This window comes from Delphinus delphis, chromosome 12 (assembly GCF_949987515.2).
Source record: "Delphinus delphis chromosome 12, mDelDel1.2, whole genome shotgun sequence".
NCBI classification, from domain to species: domain Eukaryota; kingdom Metazoa; phylum Chordata; class Mammalia; order Artiodactyla; family Delphinidae; genus Delphinus; species Delphinus delphis.
This window is the reverse complement of record NC_082694.2, coordinates 52,373,491-52,393,498: the sequence shown is the minus strand read 5'-3', so window position 1 is coordinate 52,393,498 and position 20,008 is coordinate 52,373,491. Positions and strand designations below refer to the sequence as shown.

General features: G+C 41.6%; 1 protein-coding gene across 1 annotated transcript in view; it reads left to right on the top strand.

The window, feature by feature from the left end:
• RHOQ (ras homolog family member Q) overlaps nt 1–20,008 on the top strand; it is a 37,991-nt gene that overhangs the window by 13,700 nt on the left and 4,283 nt on the right. Inside the window, exons 3-4 of the mRNA XM_060026687.1 lie at nt 18,103–18,267; nt 18,574–18,669. Coding sequence (XP_059882670.1) covers nt 18,103–18,267; nt 18,574–18,669 — 261 coding nt within the window. The remainder of the gene's footprint in view (nt 1–18,102; nt 18,268–18,573; nt 18,670–20,008) is intronic.

Here is a 20,008-nt window from a genome sequence, read left to right as displayed (position 1 = left end):
GCCATAAACCAGTAGCTCACAAGGAAGAAAAGCAGACAGCCAGTTGAACACACAATATGCAAATAAAAACTTTTTTTTTTCACGTATCAAATTGAACAACATGGGAAAAATTGATATTCAGGAGTCAGGGAAGTGGATGCTGTATGTACCGTTCAGTAAAAACTGACACGATCCATTTGGAGGTTAATTTGGCAAAGACACTTAAATTTTCAGTGATCCATTTCTATGAATTTATGCCAAGGAAACATTCAGTGTACACAAAGATTTACATAAAATGATATTCTTCACAGCCATATTTATAATAGTGATAAATTATGAACACAACGCATAGTAAAAAAGGATTTGTTAAATGATAGCATGATATATTTTAGAATGATCACAGCCATTAAGAACTGCTTTCAACAAATATTTAAAGATATATGAAAAGGCTAGTGGTGTGTTAAGTGTGAAAACACAGGAATCAAAACTATATTTGGCATTATTACAACTTTGAAAAATCTGCATATGTATAATGTGTAAGAAAAAGATTGGTATAAAATTGTCAAAATGTTAAGGCAGTTGGCTCTAGGTAGTGATATTGAATACTTGCAGAAATTTACTTCTTTATACTTTATTCTGTTTTTCTCCAATTTTAAAAAAAGTCACTTTATTGAAGTTATATATGCGGATGGTTTAAAGAGTCAACAGTTCTATAAGATCCTGTTATGGAGAAACAAAAGATCCCTCTCCGCTTTCCTACAGAGAAGTCCTTTTCCACTCCCCCAAGGCAACCGCTTTCAGTTCTTAGCTGTTTATGTTGGCAAAAGAAATCCTCTGTTGCCTTCACACCATGAATGATGAGGCTTTAGCTGTCTTTTGAATATGTCTTCCACTTCCCATCTACCTATCCCCAGTAGCTATATTGTAATTTCCATTTGATTATTGATCAGTGGTTATATTTTTATCACTGTGTTAGCATAGCTGAACCATGTAGTGTACTATAATTACTTTTCCCTCTTTGTGCCGCTTTTTGTTTCCCTGGAGTTACTAATTATCTTCTTCCCTTGCTTAGTTTTCACCACCTGTCTATTTCATTCTAAACTCACCTTTCCATACATTCCAGCATATCAAGTATTCTGTCAATTTCTTCTTGGAGACATTCGTCATGAGCCTACTGATCTGCTTCAGTTTGGGCTAGTTGCCTCGAGCCTACTGCACAGCTGTCATCCTAGGATTTTCCTTCATCATTACTGGGATTCCCTTTGGCTCTATGTCTTGTATTAGATGCCAATTTTTATTTTTCATGTCTTCATAGTTTATTTCCTCATTTTGGTAGAGTATATATTTTATTAGTTTCCTGAGAAAAGGTGCATTGTAGGCAAATTTTTTGATACCTGGTATGTTTGAAAATGTTTTTATTTCCTTCATACCTGCTTGACATTTTGAAAATAGATTAGAGATCATTTTTGCTTCAGAGCTTTGAAGGCATTGTTCCATCATCTTCCAGCTTCAATTTATGCTGTTAAAAAGTCTGATGCCAATCTTACTCTGGATTCGTTTTTAGGAACCTGTTTTTCCTGTCTGGAATTTCACACTCATGGTCTTCAGGGTAGGGTATAGCTGGCTATTGTGGGCTATTTCATCCTAGGGCCTCGTGTCCTTCAGTTCTGAGAAATTTTCTTGGTTTATTTCTTTGATTTCTTCACTTCCAATTAATCTCTTCTGTTTCACTAGAACTTCCAGTATTTAGATATTAGAGGTTTTGGGGGTGGTCCTCTAATTGTGCCTTCTCTGTGTCTTTTTGCTCTATTTTTGAGAGAGCTCCTCAATTTTATCATCTGCCCCTTCTATTTTTTTTTTAATGTGATTCTATTTTTAATTTTCAAGAACCTTTTCCTGTTCTTTGGATGTTCCTTTTTTTTTTTCTTTATCATCTTCTAAGTTTGGTTTGGCTTGCTTTTGGTTTGAATATCTTCTCTAATTTCTCTGAGGGTATTAATGATAGCTTTTTGAAATTTTTGTCTCCCTGCGTAGTCTGTCGTTTTGATCTCTGCCTTTTGTGGCAGTTCCTCAGGTGTCTACTCATATTTACGAGAGTGGCATTGGAGAATGGGAAACTCTGTGTATACGTGGGGCTGGATGACTCTGGCCCTTACTGAACGTCTGGGTTTCTCAGCCTCAGCACTGTTGATATTTCGGGCTGGATGGTTTGTTGTGAATGCTGTCCTGTGAACTGTAGGATGTTTAGTAGCATCCGTATTGTCTTCCCTACCCCAATCATGATGATCAGGAATGTCCCAGACACTGCCAGATGTTCCCTTGGGGCAGCGTCAGCCTGTGCTCCTTCTACCCCCATTTGAGAACCACCACTGTAGGGTGATTCATCTGGGTCTTTTCATTGGGGAACCTGGTCCTTCCTCTTGCACTGTTCATATTCCCCAGAAAAGAACCTTCCACTCTACTGCCTGAGTGCTTCCTGCTGGGCTGCCACTGTTCTGGGAGGTGAGGGGAGGACTCAGGGTAAGTATCTCAATTTTCAGTGTACCCTGGCCTTGTGTGTTCAGTATGTTCAACTGGGCCCCGTGTCCTCCCACCCAGGGAACCCTCTGTTCTTCCCTTTCCGGGGAATAAATATCCTCTGCCTTTCATCAGGGCTGGGGAGAGTATCATGATAGAGAACAGATCTGGGGTTTAACTGCTTCATAAGCAGACTGTCAATCTGCCCTCTTGTTTGTGGCTCCACCTTCAACCCACTTTCAGAACACAGTGCTCCAGCTCCCACACCTTTAGGGGGTTCTGTTGTACGGAACCGGGTGCTTCTTAACTTCTCCTCATTGCTGGCCCAGGATCTGGCTCCCAGGGTCTGCTAAATCAGTTCCTACTTGTTCTTTGGTTTTCTAGCTTCTAAAATTGTGTGGCTGTTGTCTCCTTCCCTGTTTGCTTTTCCTGTGGCTTTATGCCTTTTTTTTAAATTACTGTACATGTCAGAGGATTTTGGAAAGATCAAAGATAGATTCATGTGTTCAACTGGCTAGCATTTAACTGAATTCTTCTCCAATTTGTTTTAATAGTTAGAAAACATAAATATGAAGATCAAAGCTATAGTGATAGATACCTTTTCAGTGCCTGTTATCCAGTGTACCTTTCCTTAGCATAAGGTACCCAGGAAAATGAATTCATTAGAAGCTTTCTTGGGATTCAGGCTTTGGAGCGAAAGGTCTTAGAGGAGATGTGAATTTCATCTGGATCCTGGAACCACATGGCAACTGCCCCTCCCCCACGGGAGCTCGGCTTTCTAGTGTTCAGCATCTGTTTGTCCCCCACGTTTAGCGTCTTACTGTTGGGCAAAGCTAAATGGACACATATATTCTAATTAGGCAATTTCTCCTTTGCTAGACTCTATTTAGAGTCTCTATAGACAATAACTTTTAAGTCAACATTTTTCAGACAGGCCAAAACATACTCTATTAGGTTACAGCTTCCTTTAGTTACATTTTAATCACCTTGATTAGATTCGGGTGTTTTCAAGAATCTCGGTCATCTCTTAGTAATGACCCATATCGCAGATGACTAATGACGATTATGGTTTCATTTTCATGAATTTAATTCTCAACATGTAGCCATATGTCAAATTATTAGGGTGTCCTACTATAGTTCCCCTATATTTATTAACTACACCTCCAGATACTGACATTAGGAGGCAGGAAGGGGCACTTCCAGCTCTGGGGATGGGGGTGGGGGAGGGTCGGGACTGTCTTCCTAGGTGAGGAGGTGGCATGAGTGTGTGGGTTTGGGGTGGGGACAGGACATGGGTAGAACAGGTATTCCATGCAGCCTTTTCTAGTCCTCAGGTGGTGGACATACTCACTCCTGTGAATTCCTGTGGCACTTAGCGTATGTGTCTCTTGTCATTAATCTCGTGCCTACATCAGAGGCCTCTGGACCTGTTTGTCCCATTTAATCATAACAACAACCTCTGAGGTAGGTGATATTATCCACCCCTCCCCCTGCCTTTGTTTTAATGGATGAGAAAACAGGCACACTAAAGTTACTAGTATGAGTTACACGCGCAGCCCATGAGAGCAGCACTGGACCTCAGGCCAGGCCCGCAGGCTCCTGATCTGTAAGTCGTTCAATTAGTGACTTCCCCTGCTGCCAGGGTCTTACTAGGTTGCTTAACTAAGCTAGTGGCTCTCTGAAGGGAGATGTGTGCTGTTTGATTCTCCAGGAAGCAGCAGACTCCCTAAAGGGGTTGATGTGTGGGCTTGGAAAGGACTCAGCTTAGTGGGTTACGCCGGGCCGGGCTGAGAGCTGGAAACTCGCAGGTTCCCGTGCAGCTTGACCGGGCTCTACGGTCCACACCTGCTATGGTTGAAAACTGCCTCCACCTCCACCCTGACCCGCCCAACTGCTGCAGCCACAGTTTCGCCTGCACTTCACCGACTTCACCCTGGCCTCAGCTGCTGCCCTCCACCCCAGAGGGGGGGTGACAGCTGCTGTCCCAACACTGTCTCCAAGGGTTTTATGAGGATACGCAGAAGAGAATGGACATTTGAAACCCCTGGAATGACCGGGGTTTTTCTTGCAAAGCTTTGTTGTTTCCTCGTCTGCCCATAGTGTTGCTTTTTGATTTTGTTTCACGGGCTCTCAGTTTGTTTTGGTCAATGTCACATCTTCCTAGCCAGCTTCTCTGTGGTGGGAAGTCCAGCTCCTGGATTGGCTGAGCTTCTGGGAGCACGAGGATACTCGTACAAACATGGGTCCAGTGAACCTTTTACAGGCAGCAGCTGAAAACTGTCCGTGCTGTTTGCAGCACAGGGCAGAGAGGGCCTGGCGGCAAGGGCTGGGTGGCCATCAGAGTCCACGTGCATCATGATTCTTTTTCAGTTCTCAGGTCTCGTTTACCGTTGTTTTAAAAAAATACATTTGGGGTATATTAGTTTAGCTCTCTTCAGTTGTTTTAATAAAATTCCTGACTTCAGTTCCTGCCTGCCACGTAAACATATGCACTTAGTAAGCAGCCACATTTCTCAGTGTGTTCTTCACAAAGTTGCTTTTACCCTCAATCCTCCTTTTCCACCGATTGATTCCCCTCTGCCAAATCTGCCGAAACTGAAGAGCTTAAGGAATACTACTGGGCGTGGTGATAAACTCGCAGCCGCCACACAGGCTCCACGCTAGCTCATTTAATCTTCCAGCAGTTTAGTCCATTTTATGGATGAAGGAAATGGAAACGGTAAGTAACTTGCCTGGAGCCACATAAAACTATGATTCAAAGATTTAAAAGGTCTGTGTCTAAAACCTGTGACCTACTGCTTGCTTAGAACAAAGGGGCCAGGAGGGTCCTAAACTAGTTGATTGGAGAACTGCTGCCTTCCTGCCTCATTTCTGCCCAACTGTCCTGTAACTTTGGACAGGTTGGACGAGTTTCTCTGAGCCTCAGTTTCCTCATCAGTAAAGTGGGAGCTGCCCTATCTCATAGGCTGATGGTGAGGGTTTGGTGGGATAGTAGGGCTAGTGTGAAAGCAGGAGCAAGGCGCTCTGTGCTGTGAAGCAAAATAAGGCTAGAGTAACACAATGCGGTGACTCGTTAATAAGCCTGGAAGAGAGCTCTGCTGGGAGCCTCCTGTAGCACAAGAAGGCCAGAGCTGGAGGGGAGAAGATGAAGTGGGTGATGCAGAAGAGGCAGAGTAGGGGTTATGAGACATGCCTGAAGGAGGGTAAGCTGTGCTCCACAACGTGGAAGCATGTCACGGTGATGAAGGCAGGTCCTGAGGAGTGGATGGCTTGGGTATTTCTGCCAGGGACTCCCTGCAGGGAAAGGGTATTTCTGCCACGTGCAGGCATCTCTCTGAATTTCAAAGAAATCTGTGTGTGTGTGTGTGTGTGTGTGTGTGTGCGCGCACACGCATGTGTGTAGGCCCGTGAGGACCCAACTTTGCATACTTGTGGACCTATGTGTATTTTCCTTAAATTAAGGTGAAATTCACACAACATAAAATTAATCATTTTTAAGTGTACAGTTCAGTGGCATTTAGTACCTTCACAATGTTGCATAACCTCCACCTCTGTCGAGTTCCAGAACATTTTCATCACCCCAACAGAAATTGTGTATACTTTCTAAAGGGTCTGTTCTGTGCAAATGTATTTGTGAACCGCATTAGGCCATCCTGATTTTGCCTACCTGCCCAGAAGCCTCCCTCCCTCGTCTGCCTGTCCCATGTCTTTGGCCAAGGAGTGTGGTCTAAGACCTCAGATTCCAAATGGGTTTGCTAGTCATGGTAAACTCCTCCATGCAGTGTGGCTGTCTCGGGTGGGCATGGAGAAAACCAGCATTTCAGGCTTAATCAGAGGGTAGTTCCTGAGGCTTCTCTCGCCGCTTGACTGCCTGTTCTATCTATCTGCCTGCACCTATCAGTCATCGTAAGCCTCTTCCTCAGCCTCAGAGGCGAAGAAGGTAGGTGTTAGTCCACAGTGGAGGAAAATGGTGTTTCCTCTGCATTTGGCCCATCTGTAACTCCTAGTTCTATGTTGGTGCCCTCGCCACATGGGCAGCCCAGGTGCCCTGAATCCACAGTGCCCAACAGTCCTCTGTAGCTCAAGCATTAAAAAGGTAAGAGGGGGCTTCCCTGGTGGCGCAGTGGTTGAGAGTCCGCCTGCCAATGCAGGGGACACGGGTTCGTGCCCCGGTCCGGGAAGATCCCACATGCCACGGAGCAGCTGGGCCCGTGAGCCATGGCCACTGAGCCTGCGCGTCCGGAGCCTGTGCTCCACAACGGGAGAGGCCACAACAGTGAGAGGCCCGCGTACCGCAAAAGAAAAAAAAAAAGGGTAAGAGAGCTCTTCCCCTGGAAGTGTCAGACCTGGTACTTACATATGCCTGCCTCCAAATAGCTGGCCCTGGGCAGCATCCGCTCCCCTGTGATACAGGGACCACAGCACCAGCCAGTGTAGTGGGGATCCCTGAATAGTCTCCATGAGCTGCAGAGATGGGGCCAGTGAGTAGCAGATCCTTCCATACTGAGTGAGGGGTGGAGGGAGAGAGAGGGAGACAGAGAGGAGGAGCAGCAGAAGGAGAAGAAGGGGTGAGGAAAGAGCTGCCTTCAGTCATCTAGGGACTACTTCATGCTGATTCCACTACTTAGATCTTGTGCTCACCCAGGAACCAATATCAGGCACACCTCAGAGGTACTGCAAGGTCAGACCATGCAATACAGTGAATATCGCAATAAAGTGAGCATATGAATTTTTTGCTTTCCTAGTGCATGTGAAAGTTATGTTTATACAGTAGTCTATTAAGTGTGCAAAAGCATCATGTCTAAAGAAAAAGTGCATACCTTAATTAAAAACTATTGCTTAAAAATGCTAACCATCACCTGAGCCTTCAGTGAGTTCATAGTAGTAACGTCAAAGATCACTGATCAGGGACTTCCCTGGCAGTCCAGTGGTTAAGACTTCACCTTCCAATGCAGCGGGTGTGGGTTCAGTCCCTGGTGGGGGAGGTAGGATCCCACATGCCTCACAGCCAAAAAACCGAAAACAGAAACAATATTGCAACAAATTCAATAAAGACTTTAAAAATGGTCCACATCAAAAAAAAAAAAAATCTTTAAAAAAAAGATCACTGATCATAGATCACCATAACAAATATAATAATGATTTTTTAAAAAGGCCTGAAATATTGCGAGAACTACCAAAGTGTGACACATAGACATGAGGTGAGCAAATGCTGTTGGAAAAATGGCACTGATAGACTTGCTCGCTGCAGGGTTGCGACATACCTTCAGTTTGTAAAAAATGCAATCTGCAAAGTGCAATGAACTGAAGTGCAATAAAATGAGGTATGCCTGTGCTTTGGCCGGGGGCAGAGAGTGAGCCCCTTGGATAATCCAGGGACCACTTCATTCTGATTGGACTACTTGGATCATGTGCCCACCTAGGAACCAGTGACTTTGGCCAGGGGGTAGGGAATGAAACTCCATGATTGGCTTAAATCCAACCAGGAATTCTTTAAGCTAGATATGGGGTCAGGGTTCCCAGGGGCATGTGTCTGAATAGAGGAGTGGTGGGTCTTGACCTAAATCAGTTTTGGAAAGAAAGAACAAGTAGGAGAAGGATGCCGGCTAGACAGTCAATGATATCCTCCATCCTAGATAAAACAAATGTCAAGACAATGGCAAAAACGTGGTGGTGAAAAACAGTAGCAGGAACTAAAATGCTGGAAGAACTGCTCCGTCTGAGGCTCTGCACCTTAGAGCTCACCTTATTATTCAGGAAGGTGGGTTGGACAGAGAAAGGGCCCTGATCTTAGGAGGCAGTTGGAATCTTGGCTGAAAGCGGTAACTGCAACCTGAGAAATTCACCTGTTAGTGGAGGATTCAGAGGCTCTATCCATCATCTCCAGCTCTGCAGCCGATAAAGGAGGTGCAGGCCACCGTGATCTGGCTGCAGTTTGTTCTTCTGACTTCATCTCCCACACGCTACCCTCATTCATTCAGCAAGAATTTAATAAGCAGCTACTATAAACCAGACTTTGAAGAGTAGTCCTCTGCCCTCACGGAGTCCTGTGGAGGATACAGATAAGAAAAGAGGTAGTTGTATTACAATGTAAGAAACGGGATGACAGGAGAAGGCGTTACAGAGAGAGGGACCTTGATCTGAATTGGGGGTTTGGAGAAGGTTTGTTGGACCAAGAGATTTTTAGACCAAAGCTTGAAAGATGAGTAGGAGCTGCCCAGGTGAGGAGTGTGGAGAGGGAAGAACAGACTGGCTGGGCAAGTGGTTGACCGACTTTGTGTTTGGGGTTGATACTGAGGACCCCCAGGGTTATGGTTTGATCCTGATGGTTTGATCCTGATGGACCCCCAGGGTTATGGTTGATCCTGATGGTTATGGAGTTTGATCACCATTCTGATGGTGATGTCTTTTCGTGAGATGGTGAACTCAACAGGACTTGCAGATTTGAGGGGGAAGAAATGACTTTAGTTTAGAAATGTTGAATCTGAGATAATTCTGGTTCAGCCAAAAAGGAGGCATCTAGAGCTGGGTCTGGAACTCAGAGGCAGAGAGCTCTTCCAGATACTCGTTTCCCACTGTCAACATCTTGAGCTTCACATGCCCAAAATTGGCCTCTTGAGTTTTCTCCCTAATGTGTTTCTCCACCTTCCGTCTTCCTCATCCCTGTAAAAGACATTATCCATCCAGCTGCACAAGCTGAACCCTGGATTATTCCAGAAGGCTCCCTGGAGGCATCTGTCAGGGCTTTTCTGCCTTGGGCCTTTTGCCCCTAGTGTCCTATATCTGGCTTCTCAAAGCATCCCTCACATCTCAGGTAGACGTCGCTCCCTCCGAGAGGTCTTTCCAGACCACCCAGACTGAAGCTGCTCGTCCTGGTTATTCTCTGTCTCCTGGCTGTTTTCCTTCACAGCACCTATCCCAGTTCGCATTTATAATCATTTTTGTCCCAATTTGTTAAATACCTGACTCAGTGCCTCTAGTATATTAGATCCATCCCCCCTTTGATAACAATTTTTATGTTTCTCCTATACTTATCTTCAAATGAAGTCTATAGCTAATGTAACCTTTCTGTATATATAATTTCTAACATCCTGGCAGTAATAGGAAGGAAAAATAAAAGGAAAGTAATTCATAATCAACATATTTATTTCAGGGCTTCCCTGGTGGCGCAGTGGTTGAGAGTCCGCCTGCCGAAGCAGGGGACACGGGTTCGCGCCCCGGTCCGGGAAGATCCCACATGCCGCGGAGCGGCTGGGCCCGTGAGCCATGGCCGCTGAGCCTGCGCATCCGGAGCCTGTGCTCCGCAATGGGAGAGGCCACAACAGTGAGAGGCCCGCGTACCGCAAAAAAAAAAAAAAAAAAAAAAATTATTTCAGTATTAAATTCCTAAGTTCCCAGGGCTGAGTACTCAGAAATCATAATGAAGTAGTCAGGTGAACAACCATGAATGCAATAGCTCTAAAAGTTGACTAACGGGTTTGTGTTTTAGTGACAATTAGGGTACTAAGAGCAACATTGCCAGTGGTGTGCAATTTCCTGCATTGGTAAGCAACTCCTGTAATGTTAGAACAACATCAAATAAATCTACCTTTCTACTAATATGCAACAGAGATAGATCCTAGATTCAGGTAATTATTAAAAGTTTTTTCATAGTCATTCAGTGCCTAGAGGTACACTCATCAATCATGCAGGACCCAGGACTGTTTTTCACTACACAGGTCAGGTAGCACCCTGGCTCACACCCCTAAATGCTGGTAGAGTTCCCCCATTCGTGTTGACGATCAAAAATACCTCCCGCACTTCCACAGTGTCCCCTGGACCTAGAGTAGTCCTGCCCCAGTGGGGAGGCACTTGCCTCTCCTCTGTTGTACTGTGAATTCCACGAGGGCAGGGTCCACGTCTGTTTCTCACTGGAGTACACAGTGTTCAGCACCTAGTGGGTTTATGTTTATTGAAATGAAAGAATGCATGACTATTCCATCAACATGAAATTTGTGCCAAAAAAAGTTAGGAAAGGAGTACACTGCACAGAAGTGTGGCCTGACATTGACCTTCCTTCTGCATGCCTTAGGCCAGCTGACCTCTGTTTTAGTGAAAGAGACTTGCAATTATAGCTCCAGACAATGTAGAATTGCAGCTCTTAAATCCTTTACAATGAAGGAAGTCATCTCACCATGCACAAAAGAAATTGCACTGTCTCTGAAGCTGTGGTTTGTCTTTTTTTGGAAAGTCAGGCTTGTCTGTTGAAGAGCTCAAAACACTTGACCAGCTCTCTCATTTATCTTAACATGTGTATGCTATATTTATTCTCCCCTCACAGATGGGGAAATGAAGCTTGCCGAAGGGCCATATTTAGTTGAGTGTTGATCCTCTGCCTTGGGGGGTCAGCTTAGATAAAACAGTATCCTAAAACTCAATTTTTATGCAGTAGTTTAAACCTCCACCCACATTAAATCTGTTACTAGGGCTGCTCACAAGGGTAAAAAGTGTTAGTTTGAGCGTTTTTAACCATGTGACGTGGCGATCTAGTTCAGTCCTCTCCTTTTAGAGATGAGGAAGTGCAGGTTCACGAGACACGGTTAGATAATGGCAGAACCAGTTCTCCAGCTGGTCGTCTTTCTGCTACCGCACATTTCAACCTTTCTCTCTCTCTCTTTTTTTTTCTCCAGCTAACCTAAACAGGAGTTATAATAAGTCAGGCAGCCAAAAGGAAGATAATAATGGAAAAGAAGCCAAAGATCTGGTCCACTAGCTGCTAAATAATTAATTAATTAACTGGGAGACTGACTTATTCTAATCAAAATATATGAAGATGACAGTTGCTTAAAGTTAGAAGCTGAACCTTCAGTTTCAAGAATTCTTTTACCAAGAGCTAATCAGGCTCACGATAAGTAAATACCATCTCACAACTGAACAGGGATTTTTAAAAAAGGAAGGAAAAAAAGTCAAATATTTTTAAAGTTTTTGAAAAACAATGATCTCTTAGGAATTTCCAGCACTTAAAAAAATTCTCCTCCCCAAATTTTCTTTAGTCCACCTGTAGCAGGAGAGTGGTAGGTAAATTCAATAAACTCATCATCGATGCATTTTGAACCAAACTTACCAAAATATTCCACAAAAGAACTCAACCCAGCTTCCTTGGAAAAGTTATTTTTAAGGGGGTGAAAGGTGATATTTCACAAAGTTAAATACAAAATGAACTTGAAAGTGACAAAAGGACAACACAAAAAAATGAGGTTTCATAGACTACTGTTACCAAGAATTATTAAAGAAATGTTGATAATTGATAAGATTTCTGACAAAACACTTCATCTTCAGAAGGTAGCTTCAGTCCATGTGCCCTCTTCGCTTTAGTATAGCACCTTTTAGGGGGTAGAGTGATTCAAGAGCCATGCCTGATGCCTATTTTAGGCTTCTCACCAGAAACAGATGTTTCAGATGGAGATTACTACTCCTTCATTTACCACAAGCCACCAGTTGTCAGGGACATTCTTACTTAGTTGCCTTACATTTTATATATCTGCAAGTAGTCAGAAGCTGTTTTAGACTTTAGAAGTCTGGGGCTTGTCTGTTAAAGAATTATTCAGTTGTGGTCCCACTTTTTCTAGGTTGTTACAGAGGAGAAATTCTTACAAGTTTTGCTAATGACTGTTTTCTGAATCAAAGTAACGTCCTGGATTATTCGGAGGTGTAATATATTCTTATAGCACTTATAGTCTTCAAAGCACTTGTTGATCATCTCCCATTTTACAGACTGATAAACAAAGGCTCTAAGAAATAAGTGACTTGCCAAGGCCACATGCTAGTAGGTCATATATGTTCCAATCCTCTCCGTTCTGTAAGACCCAACCCAAATGCCACCTCTTCTAAAAGTCTTTTTTTAGAGTCCCCTAATTACTACCCTTGGTTTTCACCACATTCTGACTTGTAATACAATGTCTGCATACATTTGTCTCCCTTGCCGTGAACTCCCTATGAGCAGAAACCGTTATAAATGTTTTTGTCTCTTCCAACTTATCAATTCTCCCTCCTCAGTGCCAACTTTAAGCATGTTCTCTCATCAGCACCGCAGTTTCTTCTTCTGTTCTAGGCTGTGACTTTGAGGTCTACAAAGTTCTAGTGAGGTGCACGGGCACACCATGGGTATTATTGCTCATTCGTGTTCGTTGCCGTATTTTTAACATACAGGTATCTTACGAGAGCTTTGCAGATGTTTAAATTGTTTTACGAGTCAGAAAGGAACTAAACCTTGGCCTTCCTTCATTTCCCTGATGGATGCACATTCTGGGCACATAGCAGTGATACCAACCAGGGTTCTTGGCCTTCCCCAGTCAATAGAAATTGACTAGAGGCCAGACAAGAGATTCAGGCAAGGCTTTACTGGGGCCCCTGCTGCAGCAGGGGGGAGGGAGGGAGAACAAACAACAGGTTTCCTTGCTTGCTCACTCGCTGAGCAGGGGCGAGCTTGTTCCTTACATGGGGTGAGGGTAGGGGTGTGTCCAGGGGTTGGGCTGGAGGGGCGGCTTAGGTGGTGGTGTGTGCAGGGGGCATACACAGTACCCTGCTTTTCCTCCTGACACTCTGTTTTTGCTCCAGGCTCTTCAAAAGTGGCAGTTGGGTTTTTTGGTCTCTTTGTATTGATCTCTTTTGGGTCCAGAATTTGCCCCAACTGCGATGCACACAGTTATTTTTAGTCTCATATAGTTTCTTTGTATCTTGTTGCTCCAGGAGAGGTTTATTCAGGCACAAGCATTGCAGCACTGTAGCAAAGGTTCCCAGGCCCCAACCTGTCTCAGTAGGTGCTTATTAATGTTTCTTTGATTAAGCATTTATATATTCACCTGCTCCAATTTACACTCTCCCATTGTTGTATCTACTGCCTTTTTCTATGTACATGTCTTGAATTCCCAACTAAACTGTAAGCTCCAAAGGGGACGAGGGGACGATTATATTTTTTTATTTGTGTGTACGTGTCCTTAGAACATCTTCCATGCAGTATGATCTCAAAACATCTTTGCTAATTGATTTTCAGTGACCAGTTGTGTGATAGAATACCACAAAAAGCATGGCAAGGCCTATACCACCCAACTTGAGTGATTTTGCTTAAAGTACATATTTTGGATAAGTATTTTAAATAGGTGTACACATTCTAAAAACATGTATTTTTTTTAAAATTTTTATTGGAGTATAATTGCTTTACAATGGCGTGTTAGTTTCTGCTTTACAACAGAGTGAATCAGTTATACATACACATATATCCCCATATCTCTTCCCTCTTGCGTCTCCCTCCCTCCCACCCCTCTAGGTGGTCACAGAGCACCGAGCTGATCTCCCTGTGCTATGCGACTGCTTCCCACTAGCTATCTATTTTACATTTGGTAGTGTATATATGTCCATATATACACTACCACTCTCTCACTTTGTCCCAGCTTATCCTTCCCCCTCCCCGTTTCCTCAAGTCCATTCTCTAGTAGGTCTGCGTCTCTGCGTCTTTATTCCCGTCTTGCCCTTAGGTTCTTCACGACAATTTTTTTTTTTTTAGATTCCATATATATGTGTTAGCATACGGTATTTGTTTTTCTCTTTCTGACTTACTTCACTCTGTATGACAGACTCTAGGTCCATCCATCTCAATACAAATAGCTCAATTTTGTTTCTTTTTACGGCTGAGTAATATTCCACTGTATATATGTGCCACATCTTCTTTATCCATTCATCTGTCGATGGACACTTAGGTTGCTTCCATGTCTTGGCTATTGTAAATAGAGCTGCAATGAACATTGTGGTACAAAAACATGTATTTTAAACAGGTCACTAAAGTGGGAGGGAGCACCCAGGTCCACGCCAAGGGAACAAAGGTGGTACAGAAATGGGCACGCTTCTGGGCTACTGACTGAGCTGGGCATAAAAAGGGTCTCCTGACTGATGGCCATTTGCCACAGTTCTCTGTTGCACCTGAAGGTGTTTTGTTTCCTCTCAGAGCACATTTCGTTGGTCTCTTATTGTCTGTGGACTCTTGTCAGATTGTCAGCGTGTGATATTGTTGAAGGATGAAGCTTGTCATCCTCACAGATCAGGCACTCGTGATGAGAATGGAGAGCCTAATCACTAAGCTACCAGAATACATTGTAAAAAACTGGATCCCGCTGGTACTTAGCCAATTGATAAGAAGCTAAAGCTTTTACTAAGCAGTTCAACAATCCTGTTGACCAAATTCACCATTGTTTTTGATGTAAGCCCGTTGTCTTTAATACACTTGAGAACATTTCGGTTACCAGGCTGAAATGTTTAGATATCTACCTTTAAAAAAATTTTTTTGGACTAAAATGTAATTGATTTCTTAATTAGGAGGACACTAGAGAATTGGCTTTGAGGAATTCTTTTAAAAGAAAGAGCAGTTCCGCATTTAACTTTCTTTGTGTTGTCAAATTTTAAATATATAGCTGGGGAGGAAAGAATTGCATGCCTCAATTTATTTATCCCCAAATCTAAAATTTCACATTAAGTTCACTCAAGATATTGCACAGTAGATATAAACAGTTGTATATGATGCAGGGTACAGTACGCACAGGGGATCATTTATTTTTTTAATTTGCTATCTATTATTAGACTTCTAATTACTCAGGCTGGATGGAAGCAGCAAGGTCTCATTCTGATAATCACTGCCAATTATTTAGCTGGAGATTACAGGCAGAAGGAGTTCATTTTAGATGGTTCAGATTTAAGAAGTAACGTTTCTTGCCAAGGAGTTCTAAACACACTTGTCTTTTTTTTTTTAACCCCAATTCTTCACATTTTAACTATTCCAACAAAAATCTACAGTTTAACAAATCTAGAAGTGATTAGTCTAGTTCCATTCCTTTGTGCCCACATGTCTCTCGAGGAAAATCAGTATGCACTGTGGTTATGAAAGGAATCTGTACGATAGACTTATGTTCTATAAAATGTTTGGATGAATATTTGAATATTAAGCATTTCTAGAGAACTTTGCATTCACTTGCTTTTTATTTCTTGTAATACCCTCCCAGAGAAAGAGTGCCCTTTCTATTTCCCTGATGAGGTAAAATTTTCATTAAAAAAATCTAATTTGATTTTCTTAAAAAATGTGTAATTCTTTTTTTTATTACATTTTAAATAGTCTTCAGGCTCTTGAATCCCCCAAATGACTAATTAGTACAGTAATAATATATCATCCTCTTTTATTAATCTGAAAATTATACTGTCCTCAAGAGACCTCAGTTTGATTTGTGTGTTTTGATGCCAGAGTAGAAAATTTTATTTCTCACTAAAGGAGTTTCTTCCCTGTGGTTGGAGAGAGAACGCTGCAGAGCCAGGGCTCATGTGCCACTGATGGGACCCTGCGTGGATTGGCAGAGAATAGGAGAACCAGTTTCCCGTGGGGTGAAGAATTGATGTTAAAGAGTTGAAAGAGTTCTTTTATGTGCTTGGCACTCTGCTGAGTGCTTTAGTTGCAATATCTCATTTATTCCTCATAATCCTATGAGATAGTATCCTCATTTCTAATTCTGTGAAAACTGGATCTCGAAATATGGATGAGGAGAGATGTGTAGCAAGAGCCCCCCGTTCCCTGAGCGTGCCGTGTGCAAGTCTGCTCAGGAACAAACTGCTAGGTAGCTGCCAGGGGGAATGCTAAGATCAAATACTGTCCCTTTAATTCTTCTTCTCGACATGCAGTTTGAAATAGGAGGTAGAGTACAAGAAGTATACTTAATTCACCAAATTGTACTATTTAACACTCAAACTGATTTTTTAAACATGTTATACTTTTGATAATAGTCCTTTTGTAACTGACTGGGGTGCCAGCATGTTTCATACCCATTTTGCGTGATCTCTTCATTAATCATTTCTTAACACCAGAGCACTGCTTTATTCGAATCCAATTAGAGGCCTCCACTTTTAAAAATAAATGCTAAAGAAGATTGGGGATGGCATTTCCCATCTTGTCCTGAGCCAACACTTGAGAAATCTTTCAGTGCCCTTGGCTCCAAACTGCAGGTGTGCCCTTCAAAAGCATCACAGAAAAACAGGAGGGTTAGCTCCAAAGTCAGGAGTTTGAGATAATATGAGTTTGAGTGTAACATTGTAGTAAGAAAAACGTCAGAAGATGACATGAAAGGAAAATTGTCCCATGAGAGAAATACTACCTGAAACTCTGAGTGGAAGATGTTTTTAATATGCCTTTAATTCCACATTCATGCAGTTCTAGTAGTGAAGCAGGTCATTTAAGAGGGGTGGTGGCTTAGGCCAAAAATAAACTTTCCTTGAAACCAGATGAGAGGCTAGCCCTGACAAAAATGGAATCCTGACTGTTCACTCACAAAAATGTAAGCAAGTAGAATTTTGTGTCATAGGAAATAATCTAAATGAAACAGGATCTTCACTGCCTTTTGTGATGGAGAGATGCTAAAACAGCCCTTCTATAAAATGTGAAGCAGCAGTTTAAATATGGAAGGCATATTTTATAATAACCTATAAGGGAAAAGAACCTGAAAAAAAATAGATATCGTGTGTGTGTACATATATATATATATATATATATGTACACACACATACATATATATATAATTGAATCACTTTGCTGTACACCTGAAACTAACACAACATTGTAAATCAACTATACTTCAATTAAAAAAAAAATAATATAGCAGTCTAACATATTCCGGTCTGGAACCATGTCCAAGACGTACTGAAAGGTGCAGAACAACATGGGTTGCACGGTTTTCATCTGTGTACAGATGTTTAAATATGTACAGTTGTAGGCATATACATGCACAGAAAATCACTGGAAAGATACATACGAAAAATCTACATTTCAGGAAAGGAATGGAAATTGGAGAGGAAGGGGGATTTCGTGAATTTACTCAGTATGTTTCTATCTTTAAATTTTTACACAAACATGCATATGCACACACACACACACACACACACACACACACACACACACACACAATTAAGAAAACTATATAAACAGGGAAAGCAAAGATTTAAGGTCTCAGTGAAGATGTATAGTGGTTAAGGCATAGGTTCTGAAGTAAAACTGCCGGAGTTTGAATCCCATCTCCTTTACTTGCTGTATACTTCCTTACACAAGTTAGTTAATTACTGTTGCCTCAGTTTAGACAAATGCAACATAGAGATAATGGTTCTTATGTCATATAGTTGTTACAAGGATTAAATAAGTAATACATGAGAGAGCATATGGATCGTATGTTTAATAACATAGTGAACATTCAGATAATATTATTATAAATGACTATACTTAAACATCTAGCTACAATCAATTCTGTGTGCAAACTTTTCAGTTAAAAATGCTTCCAGTGACAGCTCTCGTCATCACAATGTATTTTCTCAGAGTTTCATTGTAGACGTTAATGATACTGTCATATTTTACCCCAGTGGTGTTCAGAGCTTCCAATTAGAGTAGAAGAGCAAAGACAAATGGAATTATGTTGTTTTTTGGTAGTATGTCATACATTCCATTTGTGGACTAGTCCTGACTTTGCTCCTTTGACCATCTAATCTAATGTACATATTTGTTAGTAAACTCTAGAAATGGAAATAATGAGGTTTTTCTTTCTCCCTTAGGAAGACTATGATCGTCTGAGGCCTTTATCTTATCCAATGACTGATGTCTTCCTTATCTGCTTCTCTGTGGTAAATCCAGCCTCATTTCAAAATGTGAAAGAGGAGTGGGTACCAGAACTTAAGGAATACGCACCAAATGTACCCTTTTTATTAATAGGAACTCAGGTACGTCTGCTTTGATTTTACCCATTTAAGAATAACCTCTGTGGCCTGCCTTGTGGTGTTGCTCTCAGACAAATGGCCCTAAGGTTTCGCAGATGAGATAATAATATGTTGAATCTCCGTTGTTATAATAAATTCTGTCACATTTTTGGAAAAAGTAGTGTCAAAGAAAGCAATTACTTTATTAGTTGGTTTTAAAGATTAGGTTCTTTTGTAATCCTTTTTTGATACGTGGGGATAAATGGGATTACATGCTTTATCTTTAAAGACTGATAATATTATGGGACATTATTAACCTTTCTTAACTAGATTGATCTGCGAGATGACCCCAAAACTTTAGCAAGACTGAATGATATGAAGGAAAAACCTATATGTGTGGAACAAGGACAGAAACTAGCAAAAGAGGTAATGCAACCTTTACAGAATTTAAAAGTAAATGTAAATGAAGCTAAGGTGATAATAGAAGCTAATATTTATTGTGCTTTACTGTATGCCAGGCACTGTGCTGAGTGTTTTACACGCATTAGATCATTTAATCCTTGCCTCGACTCAGTGAGGTTGGTCTGCTAGTACCTCTGTTTTACGGAGGAGAAAACAGAGGCACAGCCTTGTCAGGTAACTTGTAAGGTCCGGCAGGTAGTAAATGGCAGAGCTGGGCTTCGGTAAAGGCCTCACTCTGGCCTTTACTAAACCTGTGCTACACTGCCAACAGTATTTTCCTAGTAAGTCATGTGTACAAAGAGGCGTCACAAATAGGGGCTGCTTAATCAGGCCCTGTCGTCAGTGAAGACTCATGGTGGAGAAGAAATGTGTTGTTGAATTCTCTTCCACAAGAGAATTTTTATGCAAGGTGGAATATATTATCATTTTAAAAATATAACTGTGATGCACAAAATACCTTTTAACTTATATTCTTCCTCTCCCCAAAGTGAGGCTTACTTTTTTCTCCATTTGCCCCTAACATGGTTGGATTCTATTTTTTAGATGTTATGACTTTAATAGGACTTTTGTGGAAATGGAATATAATAAGGTATTTTTAAAAATACTATCAGGAGGCAGAAGGAAGCAAGAAAACTTTTTGGAGAACAGTTTTTCCTAAGGCAAAAGATAAATAGCTTCACTAACAAGTTACTAGCAAGGAATTTCACATATTAAATTCTGTCATCTTAGGAGAGAAGGAATTTCTAAATTTCATAAAGGTAAAAGTCATAAATGAAAGCACTGATGATTTAACTACGTAAAAATTTAATATGACATCAAATGCCAGAAATAAAATTAAAAGTCATATAACAAACTTGACATTTATGGCAGAAAAATGGGTTAATATCCTTAGTGGACATGAACCCCTTGCATAAGGATTAATCAGAAAAAGACATACGCATGCCCCAATAGGAAAAGGGACTCAGAACGTCAATGGGAGATTCTCCAAAAAATGCAGATTGCCATTGAAGATAAAAAATATGTTCATATTCCTTAGTAGTCAAATGTAAGTTCAATTTCCATCTATAAAATTGGCACACAAAAGAGACGTTAATTAGAATACCCACCGTTCCAGGTGTAAGCAATTGGGTACTTTGTTGTTCTGTTGGTCTTTGAGTAAAAGCCTCGACAACATGCAAAAGCCTTAAAGTCATGTACACTTTTGATCAAGCAATTTCATAGGGAGGAGTTTATCCTAAGAATATTATACGGGATGTGCTTAAAGAGACAGCCATAAAGTTCCTGCATTGTTTATAATGGCAAA